The 19,368-nt window shown below is 42.1% G+C and overlaps 1 protein-coding gene across 4 annotated transcripts in view; it reads right to left on the bottom strand.

The window, feature by feature from the left end:
• Positions 1 to 19,368, bottom strand: part of LOC141191547 (uncharacterized) — a 41,413-nt gene that overhangs the window by 3,839 nt on the left and 18,206 nt on the right. The window contains exons 2-7 of one of the 4 annotated variants that reach the window (XM_073661443.1): positions 10,957 to 11,103; positions 5,810 to 6,020; positions 5,501 to 5,680; positions 5,294 to 5,417; positions 5,118 to 5,215; positions 4,846 to 4,936 (exon numbers count right to left, since the gene is read on the bottom strand). In XM_073661443.1, coding sequence (XP_073517544.1) covers positions 4,846 to 4,936; positions 5,118 to 5,215; positions 5,294 to 5,417; positions 5,501 to 5,680; positions 5,810 to 6,020; positions 10,957 to 11,103 — 851 coding nt within the window. The remainder of the gene's footprint in view (positions 1 to 4,845; positions 4,937 to 5,117; positions 5,216 to 5,293; positions 5,418 to 5,500; positions 5,681 to 5,809; positions 6,021 to 10,956; positions 11,104 to 19,368) is intronic. The other 3 variants (XM_073661446.1, XM_073661445.1, XM_073661444.1) reach the window with 3 other exon arrangements.

The following is a 19,368-nucleotide window of genomic DNA, read 5'->3' as shown; positions in this document are numbered from 1 at the left end:
GTAGGCCAAAATAATACCAATAAAAACTTATAATCATCTCACAAAAAAACAAGTCCCCACTCAGGTCCATCATCTATCAATGGAAAAACAGAAGTTTCCTCATTATTAGTGGAGTATAGCAAGGGCATTTCAGACTATAAAATATAACTTTTAATAGATAAATGTAAAATATTTAGTATAAGACAATTATGACGGAGACAAAGTACACATACTCCCCAGGTCAGAGTAACAACTAAATAAGAGAGTAAAGCACGTCACCTGAGTGGCGTACCGGACCCTGGTCAGAAAGGGCAATTTAATAAAGCCTAAATGACACAGGGTCTCTGTGAAGCGTCCAACAAGTAAGTGGACAAAATTAGATGTTTCTCAAAAAATCAAATAAAAATTTTCACCTGAGATTAGTGAAGACAGTTATGCTTTTTCATGTTGAGACAGCTTAGCCTTCATGGTGCTACACAGTGGGGTCCCTTGATGACTCCGAAAGGAAGAAACGCGTCCGGACTATAGGGCAAGCACAGGGCTACTAGAGCAGTCTAGATGTGGACTGTCCTTGTTAGGGCAGGAGTAAAGGGGTACAGGGATAGTGCAGTCCATATAGGGTGTTAATAGCGGCAGAAAAATACGCCTCCCCTGGACTATTGCCTGTCTACCTGCTTCCCCTTCAGTAAACATCTCGTCCTTTTTACTCACTGTGACGTGAACTACTCCACATATTGGGTGAGGACGTTCCATTACTCTTATTCAATTTTCTAAATGTTATTCTGTATTGATGATAAATGTTTTCTATTGATGATGTCATTGCCATAATCTTACCTCATCTATTTTGAATGCATATGAGAAATGTTCTTTCAATCATCCTAAGACGTTTATCCCGTGTTAATAGCAGGATCATCACATTGATACTATTTGATTTTTTGAGAAACATCTAATTTTGTCCACTTACTTGTTGGACGCTTCACAGAGACCCTGTGTCATTTAGGCTTTATTAAAATGACCCTTTCTGACCATGGTCCGGTACGCCACTCAGGTGACGTGCTTTACTCTCTTATTTAGTTGTTACTCCGACCTGGGGAGTATGTGCACTTTGTCTCTGTCATAATTGTCTTATACTAAATATTTTAAATGTATCTATTAAAAGTTATATTTTATAGTCTGAAATGCCCTTGCTATACTCTCCTGATGACTGGGTATGACATACATATTTGAATATAAATCATAATATTGCTAGCTATCATTATTAGTGGCCCAAAGGCTCTTGAAAAGCAACATGGCTTCCAGAAACCAGTCCAGCAATATCCGATCTCCCAAAGTCATATCTCCCCCTCACTTCTGAGCCTTGCAGTGTGCCCAAACCACATTCAGCATCCATGTATTTGGCATTACTATAGTGAGAAAAACCTCCTGGAGCACAATCTGGGCACTATGTGTTGGGTAATAAAATGGCATATTTGCAATTTTCACTCTCCAACATCCAGTGCATGCTAATTTCAGGTAAGTGGCTGTGAAGTCAAAATAGTCACTTCTATTCATTGAGGGCTATAATCTCCAAAATGGAGTCACTTTATGGGGATTTATACTTCTCTGGTTTTCTGCCATTTTGTCATATTAGGGCTTCTGCTAATGGTGTGTCCAATCTCCTCTGGGATCTGCTCCTGTAATGTCTGCTTCTTTCACCATGTGTGGCCTTATTCATTCTGCAGGCGGCGCTGGTAATGGAGGAGACGTCAGAACCAGAAGCTTTGGGCGGCGCTCTGGACAGAGCCTAGCCACTAAGATTGGAGTGCCTTGGGCCTGTTGTACCATTCAGTCTGGCAATATAGGTGTGTGTGCTGTCCAGCTGGAGTAATCTACTCCCTACATCAGCCAACTGGAATGCACCACACCCTACTAAAGCTTGAAGCAAATAGCTGGAAGCTGCCAGATAGTCTTGTTCTTTTCTGGTTCAGTCCTCTGTGCTCAGCTCACGGCTTGTGTATTTGTTTCCTGGTGTATTTTCTCTGCCCTCCTTATTCTGACCCGGCTATCTGACCATTCTTCTTGCCATCTCACACCACAGAACAGCCAGTAACATTGTGGCCCAAGCATAGGGGTTTCTGTGTAAGTCAAGATCTATGTAGAGAGGTTAAAGGGTGATGGTCAAAACTATGACTATAGACAATGACACATTTAATGAAATTATCAAACTCAACAGTCTTCATCAGCAAAAAAAAATGAGATGAGTAACTAGTGGTGAAACCTCTCTGAGGTAATTGGAGTATGGGGCTTGCTGGCTCTTGGTAATCTAAAATATTGTAAAGGCCAATATTTTCTATAAGAAGAGTTTCAAGAAAGAATATTAGACATCTAAATAGAACTTTTTACAATAGTGCAGATCTGAGGTGTCTTAAATTTAGATCTCGGGCATTTGGAAGAGACAATGAAGACCTTTTTTTAAACACTACCAGGGACTTGCAGACTAGTGAGGCAGGCCAATCCCACCACAAGTCATAAAAAATTAAAAACTGTAAACAAATAGACATAGAATAAAAAAACATGTTACATCTCCAACAAGAATGTACGCTGGGTACGGAAAGTATTCAGACCCCTTTAAATTTTTCACTCTTTGTTTCATTGCAGCCATTTGGTAAATTCTAAAAAGTTAATTTTTTTCTCACTAAAGTAGACTCTGCACTCCATCTTGACTGAAAAAAAACAGAAATGTAGAAATTTTTGCAAATTTATTAAAAAAGAAAAATTGAAATATCACGCGGTCATAAGTATTCAGACCCTTTGCTCAGTATTGAGTAGAAGCTCCCTTTTGTGCTAGTACAGCCATGAGTCTTGGGAATGACGCAACAAGTTTTTCACACCTGGATTTGGGGATCCTCTGCCATTCTTCCTTGCAGATCCTCTCCAGTTCCGTCAGGTTGGATGGTGAACGTTGGTGGACAGCCATTTTCAGGTCTCTCCAGAGATGCTCAATTGGGTTTAGGTCAGGGTTTTGTCTGGGCCAGTCAAGAATGGTCACAATGAGTTGTTCTGAAGCCACTCCTTTGCTATTTTAGCTGTGTGCTTAGGGTCATTGTCTTGTTGGAAGGTGAACCTTCGGCCAAGTCTGAGGTCCAGAGCACTCTGGAAGAGGTTTTCATCCAGGACATCTCTGTACTTGGCCGCATTCATGTTTCCTTCAATTGCAACCAGTTGTCCTGTCCCTGCAGCTGAAAAACACCCCCATAACATGATGCTGCCACCGTCACTGTTGGGATTGTATTGGGCAGGTGATGAGCAGTGCCTGGTTTTCTCCACACATACTGCTTAGAATTATCACCAAAAAGTTCTATTTTCGTCTCATCAGACCAGAGAATCTTATTTCTCATAGTCTGGGAGTCCTTCATGTGTTTTTGAGCAAACGCTATGCGGGCTTTCATATGTCTTGCACTGAGGAGAGGCTTCCGTCGGGCCACTCTGCCATAAAGGCCCGACTGGTAGAGGGCTGCAGTGATAGTTGACTTTGTGGAACTTTCTCCCATCTCCCTACTGCATCTCTGGAGCTCAGCCACAGTGATCTTGGGGTTCTTCTTTACCTCGCTCACCAAGGGTCTTCTCCTACGATTGCTCAGTTTGGTTGGACGGCCAGGTCTAGGAAGACTTCTGGTGGTCCCAAGCTTCTTCCAATTAAGGATTATGGAGGCCACTGTGCTCTTAGGAACCTTGAGTAATGCAGAAATTCTTTTGTAACCTTGGTCAGATCTGTGCCTTGCCACAATTCTGTATCTGAGCTCCTTGGGCAGTTCCATTGAGCTCATGATTCTCATTTGGTCTGACATGCACTGTGAGCTGTGAGGTATTATATAGACTGGTATGTGCCTTTCCAAATCAAGTCCTATCAGTTTAATTAAACACAGCTGGACTCCAATGAAGGAGTAGCACCATCACAAGGAAATGGACAGCATGTAACTTAAATATGAGTGTCTCAGCAAAGGGTCTGAATACTTATGACCATGTGATATTTCAGTTTTTCTTTTTTAATAAATTTGCAAAAATTTCTACATTTCTTTTTTTTTTAAGTCAAGATGAGGTACAGAGTGTACTTTAATGAGAAAAAAATGATTTTTAGAATTTACCAAATGGCTGCAATGAAACAAATAGTGAAAAATATAAAGGGGTCTGAATACTTTCCGTACCCACTGTATGTATTGGCAGAGAACTACAACATTAAACTGGAGTTGCACTCATTTATGGTGGACCATTGGAGCTACTATGAGTCCTGACCAGGAGAGTAGAGAAAGTATTAGCGCCCCCATTTCAGGAGAGATTGTGCAGTAATCTGAATTCCTTAGGATTGAACACATAATGCAATCTATGACGTGGAGGGAATCCATGAAACCAGGACTCAAGCCATGCCAACACATCTCCTGCAGGCGTGAATAAATGTATATTACAGCTAAGTTTGGTCAGAAAGACTGTACCTGGTCTTGAAGGGACCATATGAGCACATTTATCAGCACAGAGGGGAGAGAAGGTAGATTCATCCAATAAGATATCATGATTCTAGGAAGCCAACAGCATCATTACCCTCCGCTTTCTCTTACAGATCCATCATAATATTTTTCTTCAGTGTGTCAGCACATTGTTTGTACGCTGTCATTTGGTTTTGTAGTTTGTAAGGTTCTAAGTTCTACAGAAAAGGACCTTCAATGCCCAAAGTCATTTGAACAGTTTTGGGTGGAGGAGAATGTTGTGGTCTAGCAGCAAAATGGTGCACACATGATTGTGATATGGCCGGACTACACAACATATAAAGCAGCCACAGCAGGTGACTCAGACGAATCTGTGACTTCTCTGCATTTAGTGGTTACTACTCACCTGGGTAGTCATATGTGGGAATCTCCTCTTTACACCGCTCATCACCCCTCACATATGTCTCTGTAGTATTAATATGGGTCAGATCTTCACCCTGAAAGAAATATGGTCACAGAAATAAGGAGAAGTCACATCTATGATCAGCTCTAATCCTGCCGTCTCCACCGTTCTCATTACACAAGTATAAAACATATAATATTGGAGGATAAAACAAAACTGAACACAGTTGTCTAAATATCATAGGAGAGATCTCATGACACATTTTCTCCATCTACCTGATGATCCTGAGGAACATTGGGATCTTCTTGTTTATAGTCCTGTGGAAGAAGAGGACGGGAACATCTCTCTGGTGTTGTCGACTTAATGGATAGACCTGTAGGAGACACATACAGGGACTGAATTCATGTTTTACATACACTAAATATACATGGCCTAAAATTATTTGTATTACCTGGTAATGTGAGGGGCTGGAGAACCTCCATCATGACGTCCTTGTACAGATCTTTGTGTCCTTCTAAATACTCCCACTCCTCCATGGAGAAATAGACAGCAACATCCTGACACCTTATAGGAACCTGACATAAACAATGATACCATCATCCCACTGATTCCTTCACAGCGTTACTTAATAATGTCCTAGCATTCCCAGCAGTGTCACCTCTCCAGTCAGCAGCTCAATCATCTTGTAGGTGAGTTCTAGGATCTTCTGGTCATTGATGGCCTTATGTATCATCGGGTGAGGTGGAGGCCCTGTGATTGGGCTCAGGGGTCTTCCCCATCCCTCAGACACAGGGTCCCAACAGCGCTCACTAGAGGTCTTCTTCACTACTGTGTAATCCTGGTTATGGAGAGACACATTAATAAATCTCACTACAGACATTTCCAGAGTCCTCACCTCTCCAGTTCTGTCCATCTGTTATTCCCATAGATAAGAATGATGTAATGTGACATAATTAGAATATCTCACCTCTCCAGTAAGCCGGAAGAGAATCTCTAGGGTGAGGTGCAATATTTTTTCTGCCATTTTGTCTCTGTCCATATCCATCCTTGATGGGTAAATCAGGAAAATTCTCTTACATAAAAGATCTTCACTGAGAGGATCCGATATTGTAGGGATATGAATGGGAAGAAGATGAGCCGATGTAACATCATAAAAATCCTGTGTAATAATACAATTACTGGAGATAATAAGGGAAACATATGAGGTGATTTATTATTTTATAGTATTTAGTTTTCTTCTTTACATCTACTAATAAAACCTATATATTTTAGGCCACAGACAACAAGCAGTTTCTTCCTCAAGAGTCTGCAGCTGAATACGTTTCTCAAAGACTCATCTTCCATAACACTAATTCTTGTCTAATTTACCGACACTGGAATCAGTATCATGATGAGGACGACATCTTCATCTTCTACTACGGCTCTAGAAACATATTTGGCCAGAGTCCATCACTGACTACATCACCACTGGCCGTCTATATGAATGTTTCCGGTCTTCTCCAGACTGTAATCTTCTATCACGTTAGATCTCACGTCTGATTCACACACAGAAGTTTGAGGCTTTTTTGTTTGCACAAACACCGCGGACAAAAATAATTTGATACCAAAGTCTCCATGTATAGTGTTTTATGGGGTTTATATCTGGCCTTAGGCTTTCCTATATTACAAGAAAACACCAGAAAAAAAAATAAACTGGCACCAACAATTATTGTAATAAGAAAAAATCATGCAAAAAGCACAATACAAGTTTTATTATTTTTTAACACATTAAACATTTGTTTAAAAAAAAAAAAAAAACTCTTTTGGGCACCAGAACACAGATGTACACCGCAGGGATGGCACAGGTGCGGTTGCAACAAAAACCCTTGAAGTTTAACTGCTTGCTACTGTCAAAAGCAAACATGGCATCTAAGAATGTTTGACAGAGTTCGACTGAATGCCCCTCCTCCCCCAAGTACACGATAGTATGGGGCTGCCTATTTTCTATGATACTTATACAGTAGTGTTCAAAATAGTAGCAGTGTTTTCAAAAACATGAGTTAGGGTATGTGCACACAATGCAGAAATGAAGCAGAAAATTTCTGCATCATTTCTGCATCTCCCTGGCAGAAAAAACGCATGCAGATTGTGCATGCGTTTTTCCTGCAGAATACATGCGGATCCACATGCGTTTCCGCATGCAGATTGACAAGCGCATTCCAGGCGCTTTTAGCATCACCTGGAAAGTGCTTGACAACTAGGTCACACTATATAAATCCATGCAAACAGCATGGATTTATATAGTGTGACCCGAGAGAGTGTATATACTTACCTCCGATGGCCCGCGCTGTCCCGCTCACTCCGTTCTCCCGGCTGCCGGCAACTTTGAATTGAAAGACCTGCCGACGTCAGCGTCACGTGACCCGTCACATGACTCTGACGTCACCGCAGGTCCTACAACTCACTGCAAAGTGCCGGGAACCAAGCACGAGCGCTGCGCGGGCCGACATATGGTGAGTATATATATATTTTTTATTTTATTCTTGTTTTTACAGCTTTTTTAATGGTACCTGGGTGTGGATGAGACTCTCCTCTCCTCCACACCCGGGTACCATCCGCACATTAGAACGCGCCAATAACGCAAGTACAGATGCAGTCTTGCGGAATTGGCGCGTTCTAATGCAAGTCAATGGCGGCGAAAACGCCGCGTTTCCGCAAAATTAAATGACATGCTGCGGATTTTTGAGCGCAGCGTTTACGCTGCGGAAAAATCCGCATCATGGGCACAGCACATGCGGATTTCAATTGGGGAACATTGCTTCCCTTCTACCATGCGTTTTTCATGCGTTTCCGCGGCGTTTACGCAACTGCAAAAACGCCGCGGAAACGCATGAAATACGCATCGTGTGAAATCAGCCTTAAGCACAAAATCTTTCTACTAGCTTTTACTTCCATGCATTGGGAGCATTGCACACTGTTTTCTAATTCAAAACATGAAGAGAAATGTATATAAGTTTTAACTACTTTACAGAAAATAACAAAAAAATAACATTGGGCTGTTCTAAAAAAATAGCAGTGTCTGTGTTTCGCTCACGCCCAGACTGATTGACGTGAGCGTGGTTTGTGGTCCCACTGGCAATGAACCGAGGAGTGCCTGGAAGGGCGTAACTAAGGGTCTGGCCACTCCGACCCTGGACGCACGGCGGCTCAAACAACTCCCCGATTCGAGGAGGGACTAGGGAGGTGACCCAGGTGCCACACCAGGGCAGACCTCGGTCACAGAGCTGCTGACCCACACCGGGGTATGCAGGAAGGGGCAGGTTCAGCTGGTATACAGACATGCAGGTACTGACAGACACGACTGGTATACAGACAGGCCGGTACTGGCGGGCACGGCTGGTATACAGACAGGCGGATAAGGACCAGTACTGACTGGGATACAGGAGCAGAGCTGCAGGTGCGGACGGGAAGCAGAGCAGGGCAGAGCAGAGCCGCAGGTGCGGACGGTATGCAGAGCAGAGCAGAGCTGCAGGTGCGGATAGGAAGCGGAGCAGAGCAGAGCCGCAGGTGCGGATGGGAAGCGGAGCAGAGCCGCAGGTACGAAGGGGAAGCAGAGCAGGGCAGGCGGGAATGCGGCAGAGCGCAGCCAGGCAAGACAGTGCTCTGTTCACATGGAACAGACAAAGTCAGGAAAGCCTGTATCTGTGTCTTGCGTACTTTTATTAAAAAGTTGATTGGAGAGGGTAAAACTTATAAAGAAGTGCAGATAATGATAGGCTGTTCAGCTATAATGATCTTTAATGCTTTAAAATGGAAAGTAAAACCAGAGAGACGTGGAAGAAAACGGCAGACTACCATTCGAATGGATCGAACAATAGCCAGAATGGCAAAGGCTCAGCCAATGATCAGCTCCAGCTCCAGGATGATCAAAGACTGTCTCAAGTTTCCTGTGAGTACTGCGACAGTTAGAAGACGCCTGTGTGAAGCTAATCTCTTAGCAAGAAGTCACCACAAAGTCCCACTATTAAAAAAAGAAAAAAGACATGAACTCAAGCAAATACAATTTGCAAAAATTACTTTGTGCCTCAAAATAATCCGAAAAAAATCTGCAACTCGTCCCGCAAACAATAAGCCCTCATACAGCGCTGTTTGCCAAAAAATAAAAAAGTTACAGTGCTTATTATATTCATATAAAAAACCTACTTTTTGTAAAAAAAACAAAACATTTTTACCATGTGATAGCAGCAAAACCTAACAAAGTACACTATAAATCTGGTATCGCTGTAATCGCACCGACCCGAAGAATAAATCCACCTAATCACATATACCTCACAGTGAACCGTGCAAAAATAAAAATAAGAACTATTCTTGTACTGTTCATTCTACCTCCCAAAAATTGGAATAAGGCTCTGCTCACATCTATCCTGCTCTCTCCGCTGAGCACTTAAGTCAGGGTTTCCTTGTAAATTCCCCAAAACCGCGATTCAGATAAAAACACTGACGGAACCACTCACTTATGAGGCAGATGGAGTCACTTTAGACTGGTCTGTGTTCCGGCGGTGTCCCACCATTTTAGGCGTCTTTTTAGAGCACAAGTGTGGATGACTACAGATCTGTGCACACCTAAAAAGATGGATACCACCGGAGTAGATGCCAAACGGACTCCAAAGTGTCTCCATCTGCCTCATTATGGTGGGTGGTTCCGTCGGGGGTGTCGTCTGAATTGCATTTTTGGGGGATTTACACAGAAACCCCAAGGTAAGTGCTCAGCGTAAAACAAAAGAATGTGATCCCAACTTTATTCTGGAAGCAATCTAAAAATATTATGTACCCCAAAATGTTATCAATAAAACCCTAATTTATCCCACACAAAACCCGCCCCCCCCCCAGGTCCGTCATCTGTCACTGGAAATATAGGGGTTTCCTACGTTACTGGCAGAACAAACCCCTCAACTGACCTATCCAAAGTTAATGACTGCCCACTCTCTCCAGTAACACAAGCTCTCTGCCTCGGTGTAACCCTGGACACTGATCTCTCCTTCAAACCACATATCCAAGCCCTCTCCACTTCCAGCCGACTCAAACTCAGAAATATCTCCCGGATCTAAACATTCCTCAGCAAAGACTCTGCAAAAACACTAGTGCAAGCCCTCATCATCTCCAGCCTCGACAACTGCAACCTTCTGCTCTCACACCCCTAACACTCTCGCACCCCTCCAATCTATCCTAAACTCTGCTGCCCGACTAATCCACCTGTCCCCCCCATTATTCCCTGGCCTCTCCACTCTGTCAATCCCTTCACTGGCTCCCCATTGTGCAGACTCAAGTTCAAGACCCTAACCTTGGCATACAAAGCCATCCACAACCTGTCTCCTTCATACATCTGTGACCTAGTCTGCCGGTACTTACCTGTACTCAACCTCTGATTCTCACAAGATCTCCTTCTCTACTCCCCTCTTATCTCCTCTTCCCACAATCGCATACAAGACTTCTCCTTTGCATCCCCTCTACTCTGGAACTCTCTACACCAACATATCAGACTCTCGCCTACTGCGGAAACCAGGGCTGTGGAGTGTGAGTCGGTGCTCATTTTGGTGGAGTCGGAGTCGGTATAAAATGGACCAACTCCGACTCCTAAAATATATAATAAATTGGGTACAGTAGTTCAATGCAGAATGTGCTGAATATTTTTTCATAGGAATTTGGGAAAGTTATGAAATGTCCTATAAATGGCTGTTCTATTCCTTATCTAAGGCTACATTCTCACACAGCGTTTTTGCTGTGTTTTTTGAGGATACGTTTTTAAGCTGCAAAAGCAGATCAGCTTTTTAAAAAACCGCATCACCTGAAAGTTTTTGAGCTCACAGATACTGTTTTCAATAGCAAAAGCAGATTAGAAAAACGCCGCACAAACTGACATGCTCATTCTTTGTGAGGATCCGTTTTTGATCCTCACAAAACAATGTGTCTGAATGTCATATCTTGAAACCCATTGACTTTGCTGGGATGCCCAGAGTCACTGCATTTTACTGCAAAAAACGGATCCGCAAAAACGCTGTGTGTGAATCATGGCCATAGCCAGAGAGGGGCAGGGGGGCAGCCCAGAAGCAGGGGCACACGCCTATCAAAACTCACTTGTATGCTGCAGTGCTCCCGTCCTGCACCGGCTCCAGACTGCAGGGGGCAATCTCCCCTCCTCTGTCCTGTCTTCTGCCGTCTTCACCAGAGAGAGGAGGGGGAGGGGTGCCTGCCCTGCACAGGATCCGATTCCTGAGCCCCGAGCTGGAGAAAGTGAGAAAGTGAAAGTACTACTGCTCATCTCTGTCACAGGAAGGTAACTAGTGCTAATATTGTAGGTGATTATTATGTGCTCTCAGTACAATGTGTGAACTATATGTGCGATATGTGCAATGTACTATTTGCTGTCTGTAGCTGTCATCTGTCTATCACACTCTATCTATCCCTCCATGTATTCATCTATCTATCCATCCCTCTATCTATCCATTTCTCTATCCCTCCATCTATCCTTTCATTTATCCCTCTGTCTATCCATCCCTCTGTCTATCTATCTATCCATCTATCCATCCTTTCATCTATCCCTCCAGCTATCCATCCGTATGGCTATATATTTATCCATCCATCCATATATCCCTGTATCAATCTATTCATCCATCCCTGTATCTATCTATCTATCTATCTATCTCTCCATCTATCCATCCCTCTATTTACCTATCCATCCCTCTATCCCACTATCTATCATCCCTCCATCTATCTATCTATCTATCTATCTATCCCTCTATGACTTTATCTATCTATCTATGCATCCATTTATCCATATCTGTCTATCCATATCTTATCTGTACCAAAAAGAATGAAACTCTGACTGAGGTAGCAGTTAGGATGAGTGGCCTACAGGAGGACTGTCAGGCGCAATAGGACTTGGGTCCTGACAGTGCTACTGCTGCCATATCTTCATCCTCATCAGATGAGGAGTTTGACTTTGACAAGTATTTGGACGACATGGAGCAGGCAAAGTGTTGCCGCAAGGAAAAAGATTTCACTCCATCTCCTATAGCAAGCAGATTGACCATATTTCAGCAAAATGTTTCACTTGCTCTCAAAGAAATAGAAAAATTTAACCCTTCATCAAAACTGACTGTGCATGAGGCAATTCCTTTATACCCGGAAATTGTTAGAGATGTTGCCCATGTGGTTACGGCTTTGCCTCCAACCCAAGTTAGTGTAGAGAGGTTGTTCTCTAGCCTTAAAATTATTAGGTCAGATTTGAGGTCATCTATGAAGGAGGATCTGATGGAGGCAATTCTATTTCTTAGAATAAATTCATAAACTGCACAAATGTTATTTAGTATGTTTTTGTTGAAAACTGTTTTTTGCCACTTACATAGTTAATTACGTAGTGTTATATACAGTACAGACCAAAAGTTTGGACACACATTCTCATTTAAAGATTTTTCTGTATTTTCATGACTATGAAAATTGTACGTTCACACTGAAGGCATCAAAACTATGAATTAACACATGTGAAATTATATACTTAACAAAAAAGTGTGAAACAACTGAAAATATGTCTTATATTCTAGGTTCTTCAAAGTAGCCACCTTTTGCTTTGATAACTGCTTTGCACACTCTTGGCATTCTCTTGATGAGCTTCAAGAGGTAGTCGCCGGAAATGGTATTCACTTCACAGGTGTGCCCTGTCAGGTTTAATAAGTGGGATTTCTTGCCTTATAAATGGGGTTGGGAACATCAGTTGTGTTGTGCAGAAGTCTGGTGGATACACAGCTGATAGTCCTACTGAATAGACTGTTAGAATTTGTATTATGGCAAGAAAAAAGCAGCTAAGTAAAGAAAAACGAGTGGCCATCATTACTTTAAGAAATGAAGGTCAGTCAGTGCGAAAAATTGGGAAAACTTTGAAAGTGTCCCCAAGTGCAGTTGCAAAAAACCATCAAGCGCTACAAAGAAACTGGCTCACATGAGGACCAACCCAGGAAAGGAAGACCAAGAGTCACCTCTGCTTCTGAGGATAAGTTTATCTGAGTCACCAGCCTCAGAAATCACATGTTAACAGCAGCTCAGATTAGAGACCAGGTCAATGCCACACAGAGTTCTAGCAGCAGACACATCTCTTCAACAACTGTTAAGAGGAGACTTTGTGCAGCAGGCCTTCATGGTAAAATAGCTGCTAGGAAACCACTGCTAAGGACAGGCAACAAGCAGAAGAGACTTGTTTGGGCTAAAGAACACAAGGAATGGACATTAGACCAGTGGAAATCTGTGCTTTGGTCTAATGAGTCCAAATTTGAGATCTTTGGTTCCAACCACCGTGTCTTTGTGTGACGCAGAAAAGGTGAGCGGATGGACTCTACATGCCTGGTTCCCACCGTGAAGCATGGAGGAGGAGGTGTGATGGTGTGGGGGTGCTTTGCTGGTGACACTGTTGGGGATTTATTTAAAATTGAAGGCATACTGAACCAGCATGGCTACCACAGCATCTTGCAGCGGCATGCTATTCCATCCAGTTTGCGTTTAGCTGGACCATCATTTATTTTTCAACAGGACAATGACCCCAAACACACCTCCAGGCTGTGTAAGGGCTATTTGACCAAGAAGGAGAGTGATGGGGTGCTACGCCAGATGACCTGGCCTCCACAGTCACCAGACCTGAACCCAATCGAGATGGTTTGGGGTGAGCTGGATCGCAGAGTGAAGGCAAAAGGGCCAACAAGTGCTAAGCATCTCTGGGAACTCCTTCAAGATTGTTGGAAGACCATTTCCGGTGACTACCTCTTGAAGCTCATCAAGAGAATGCCAAGAGTGTGCAAAGCAGTCATCAAAGCAAAAGGTGGCTACTTTGAAGAACCTAGAATATAAAACATATTTTCAGTTGTTTCACACTTTTTTTGTTAAGTATATAATTCCACATATGTTAATTCATAGTTTTGATGCCTTCAGTGTGAATGTACAATTTTCACAGTCATGAAAATACAGAAAAATCTTTAAATGAGAAGGTGTGTCCAAACTTTTGGTCTGTAATATATATATATATATATAAATAAATAATCGATATTACATAGTGTATTACATATTTATAATTTATTAGTTTTTTGTGTCATAAAGTTGTATTCCAATAAATATATATCATGTTCTATCTAAATATCTTGATTATTGTATCATAAAAATGATTAAAATGTCTGATGTTCACATTGTACTAAATAAATTTTTCACTTAAATATAAGCAATATATGTGGGAGGTGGAGTCGGTGTAAGGGAAATTGAGGAGTCGGAGTCGCAGGTTTGGCTTACCGACTGCACAGCCCTGGCGGAAACTTTCAAAAGGAACTTGAAAACCAACCTCTTCCTACAAGTGTACAAACTGCATAACCAATGTTCCACCATACCGCTGCATGACCAGCTCTACCCTCACTTACTGTATCCTCACCCATCCCTTGTAGATTGTGAGCCCTCGCGGGCAGTGTCCTCTCTCCTCCTGTACCAGTCGCTGACTCGTTTTGTTCAAGATTATTGTAAGTGTATTTGCTATGTATATCCCTTTTCACACGTAAAGAGCCATGGAATAAATGGCACTATAATAATAAATAATAATAATAATTACAAAGACTCTAGAAAAGCGACAGCTTTTACCCCATCAAATAAAATCCAGTGAATTCTGTGCTCCCAAATCCAAACGCCCCTTTGCTTCTGGCCCCCACTGTGCCTAAACCAGAGTAAGCGGCCACATTGCCATTATTGTAATCAGGAGTGCGCACTTAACAATTTACAGGGTGCGTGTCTCCAGAAGCACAAGCTGGGCAAAATGTATGGGGGCGCTACAATATATGGCAGCACAATGTATGTGACTAAACTGCCATATTTGCAATTCTCCAGAAAAAAACCCTGGCGTGGATGTTAGAAAATAGTCACTGCAGCAATAGATTAATTCATTGAGAGGTGTAATTTCTACAATGGGGGTCACTTTTGAGATTTTCCTGCTGTTCTGGCACCTTCGGGGCTCCGCAAATGTCACCCGCAAAGTATTCTACCAAAATCTGTGCTCAAAAAGCCAAATAGAGCTCCTTCCTTCTCAGCCCTGATGTGTGGCCTAACAGTAATCTCTGACGACATATGGGGCATCACCTCGTTCGGGAGCAAATGCACAATAAATTATGGGGTCCAGTTTCACCTATTAACCCTTGTGTACCTGTCAAGTTAGCAGCAAATACAAAAATTACATTTTTACCACAAAAATGTTACATTTCCACGTCCCAATGTTATAAAATTCAATGAGGCACCTATGAGTTCAGAATACTCACTACACCCCTAGATGAATTCCTTTGGCAGTGGAGTTTCCAATTTGGTGTCACCCGGGTTAGAGGGGTTTTGCTGTTCTGGCACCTAAGGGGCTCGGCTAATGGAGCCCACAATCTATTCAAACGAAATCTGCGCTCTAAAAGCCAAGTAGTGCTCCTTCCCATCCGACCCCTACTGTGTGCTCAAACAGTAGTGTACAACCACATATGGGGTATCACGGTGTTCGGTAAAAATTGCATAACAAATTATGGGGTCCATCTTCTCCTATTACCCCTCATATGTACAGTGGGTACGGAAAGTATTCAGACCCCTTTAAATTTTTCACTCTGTTTCATTGCAGCCATTTAGTAAATTCTAAAAAGTTCTTTTATTTCTCATTCATGTACACTCTGCACCCCATCTTGACTGAAAAAAAACAAATGTAGAAATTTTCGCAAATTTATTAAAAAAGAAAAACTGAAATATCACATGGTCATAAGTATTCAGACCCTTTGCTCAGTATTGAGTAGAAGCACCCTTTTGAGCTAGTACAGCCATGAGTCTTCTTGGGAATGATGCAACAAGTTTTTCATACCTGGATTTGGGCATCCTCTGCCATTCTTCCTTGCAGATCCTCTCCAGTTCCGTCAGGTTGGATGGTGAACGTTGGTGGACAGCCATTTTCAGGTCTCTCCAGAGATGCTCAATTGGGTTTAGGTCAGGGTTCTGGCTGGGCCAGTCAAGAATGGTCACAGAGTTGTTCTGAAGCCACTCCTTTGTTATTTTAGCTGTATACTTAGGGTCATTGTCTTGTTGGAAGGTGAACCTTCGGCCAAGTCTGAGGTCCAGAGCACTCTGGAAGAGGTTTTCATCCAAGATATCTCTGTACTTGGCCGCATCCATGTTTCCTTCAACCAATCATCCTGTCCCTGCAGCTGAAAAACACCCCCATAGCATGATGCTGCCACCACCACGTTTCACTGTTGGGATTGTATTGGGCAGGTGATGAGCAGTGCCTGGTTTTCTCCACACATACCGCTTAGAATTATCACCAAAAAGTTCTATCTTCATCTCATCAGACCAGAGAATCTTATTTCTCATAGTCTGGGAGTCCTTCATGTGTTTTTGAGCAAACTCTATGCAGGCTTTCATATGTCTTGCACTGAGGAGAGGCTTCCGTCAGGCCACTCTGCCATAAAGGCCCAACTGGTGGAGGGCTGCAGTGATAGTTGACTTTGTGGAACTTTCTCCCATCTTCCTACTGCATCTCTGGAGCTCAGCCACAGTGATCTTGGGGTTCTTCTTTACCTCTCTCACCAAGGCTCTTCTCCCACGATTGCTCAGTTTGGCTGGATGGCCAGGTCTAGGAAGACTTCTGGTGGTCCCAAGCTTATTCCATTTAAGGATTATGGAGGCCACTGTGCTTTTAGGAACCTTAAGTAATGCAGAAATTATTTTGTAACCTTAGCCAGATCTGTGCCTTGCCACAATTCTGTCACTGAGCTCCTTGGGCAGTTCCTTTGAGCTCATGATTCTCATTTGGTCTGACTTGCACTGTGAGCTGTGAGGTCTTATATAGACAGGTGTGTGCCTTTCCAAATCAAGTCCTATCAGTTTAGTTAAACACAGCTGGACTCCAATGAAGGAGTAGAACCATCTCAAGGTGAATCACCCCAGGAAATAGACAGCATGTGACTTAAATATGAGTGTCTGAGCAAAGGGTCTGAATACTTATGACCATGTAATATTTCAGTTTTTCTTTTTTAATAAATTTACAAAAATTTCTACATTTCTCTTTTTTTCAGTCAAGATGAGGTGCAGAGTCTACTTTAATGAGAAAAAAAATGAACTTTTTAGAATTTACCAAATGGCTGCAATGAAACAAAGAGTGAAAAATTTAAAGGGGTCTGGATACTTTCCGTACCCACTGTAAATTATAAAATTGGTGCTAAAACAGTATTTTAGTGGAAAAAAAATAATTCTTTGTTCTCACATCTGGAACTTATAAAGTTTTGTGAATCACCCGTAGGTTAAAAATGCTCAGTACACTCCTAGGTGAGTTCCTTGAGGGAACTAGTTTCCAAAATGGGGTCACTTGTGGGGGGTTTATGCTGTTTTCGCATGTCAGGGGCTCTCCACATGTGACATGGCATTCACAATATGTTCCAGTCAAATAGCACTCTTTCCTTTCCTAGCCCTGCCATGTGCCCAAACAGAAGTTTTCGACCACATATGGGGTATCATCGCATTCGGGAAAAATTGCATAACAAATTATGGTTTCTGTTTTCTCCTATTATCCATTGTGAAAATGACAAATTTGGGGCTAAAAGTAAATTTTCGTGTTTCAAAATGAATATTTTCAATATGACAACCTAATGTTATCAAAGTCTGTGTATTACCTGTGGGTTCAAAAACCTCACTACACCCCTGGATAAAATCCTTAAAGGGAACCTGTCACATCCTAGTTGCTATGTACACTGCCCCCATTGCTTTGTTAGTGATGCAATGTGTATCACTAACAAGCTTTTTTCATTAAAATCGGTGGTAGTATAATGATTTTATAACTTTATATACACCTAGTCCTACCTGCTCATATTCAGTCATAAGGGTGTGATTCTCTCATTCACTCACTGCTGGCACCGCCCATGTATTTGAATACTGCTCCCGGCAAGGTTGAGTCTAGATCGGAGTTGATTTTTTAAGGCCCTCACTCCAGCAACTACGATCTAGTCTCCTCAGCAGTGAAGCGTCTAGATCGGAGTTGATTTTTTGTGCTCCTTACTTTACCCACTCCGATCTAAACGCTTCACTGCTGAGGAGACTAGATTGGAGTTGCTGGAATGAGGGCCTCAAAAAATCCCCTCTGATGTAGACAGTTCAGCACTGACACCACTAGATGGCGCTGAGTCCAGGATCCTCATACTCACTGCTGTCTAGTCGCCTCTTCTGGCCTTTTAATGTTTTTCTTATGCTTTTTTATGCAATTGCTCATATTTTTAATGGATCAAACATCACAAGTCAAAAATGATTTTTTTACACTGTTATAGAATTTATGTATTTTTACACTGTTATACAGTACAGACCAAAAGTTTGGACACGCCTTCTCATTTAAAGATTTTTCTGAATTTTCATGACTCTGAAAATTGTACATTCACACTGAAGGCATCAAAACTATGAATTAACACATGTGGAATTATATACTTAACAAAAAAGTGTGAAACAACTGAAAATATGTCGTATATTCTAGATTGAAGCTCATCAAGAGAATGTCAAGAGTGTGCAAAGCAGTCATCAAAGCAAAAGGTGGCTACTTTGAAGAACCTAGAATATAAGACATATTTTCAGTTGTTTCACACTTTTTTGTTAAGTATATCATTCCACATGTGTTAATTCATAGTTTTGATGCCTTCAGTGTGAATGTACAATTTTCAAAGTCATGAAAATACAGAAAAACCTTTAATTGAGAAGGTGTGTCCAAACTTTTGGTCTGTACTGTATATTTTATGGATTTGGACAAAAATTTTTTTTTCCTGATTAATGAAAGCCTGGACTGATAGGTAAGATGGCGGTGTTGCATGGTGGGAGGTGGTAAGCCATGTCAGCACGCCGCCAGGGATGTTACACTCCACACTGCAGTAACTGCATTCTAGCCACTTCTATAAGGAACCATCTAGGTTGGAGATGATTATTTGAGTACCTTATTTTAGTCTCTACTGTAGGCGGCTCACTAGTGAGTTGAGTAGAGCGGAGGTGATTTTTTGAGGACCTGACCGTAGCCTCCACTCTAGATGGTTCACTACCAAGGTGACTACAGTGGAGTTGCTGGAGTGAGGTCCTCAAAAAATCAACTTCAAACTAAGATTGGGTGGAGATTTGCAGGGAGGGTGGTGACAGTAACGGAGCAGCCGACAGAATCATCATAATTGACATCACAAAAGTGGCATAAATTATAACAGCAGTGTTCTCCAGTGCCCTTAGACATTCCTGTAATAATTTGTAACTTATGTGTTGTACATTATGGTGACTGTTGGGGGCGCTCTTTTACGCCTCTCCCCGCAGAGCTCCGCACACGCTTCACAATGTCGGTGCTGAGGATGGGACTGTGGACTAATGGGAAGAGTCACATTGTGGCAAAACTGAACAATCAGGGGATTTTTTTTATATTATATAAAGCGACAATAAAAATGTAAGTTTCATTAATCAGGAAAAAATTTTTTATGCCCAATTCCATAAAAT

This window comes from Phyllobates terribilis, unplaced genomic scaffold (genome assembly GCF_046119375.1).
Source record: "Phyllobates terribilis strain yellow unplaced genomic scaffold, ASM4611937v1 Scaffold_47__1_contigs__length_9908305, whole genome shotgun sequence".
NCBI classification, from domain to species: domain Eukaryota; kingdom Metazoa; phylum Chordata; class Amphibia; order Anura; family Dendrobatidae; genus Phyllobates; species Phyllobates terribilis.
The sequence above is the reverse complement of the archived record's forward strand: the minus strand, read 5'-3'. Positions and strand labels throughout refer to the sequence as shown.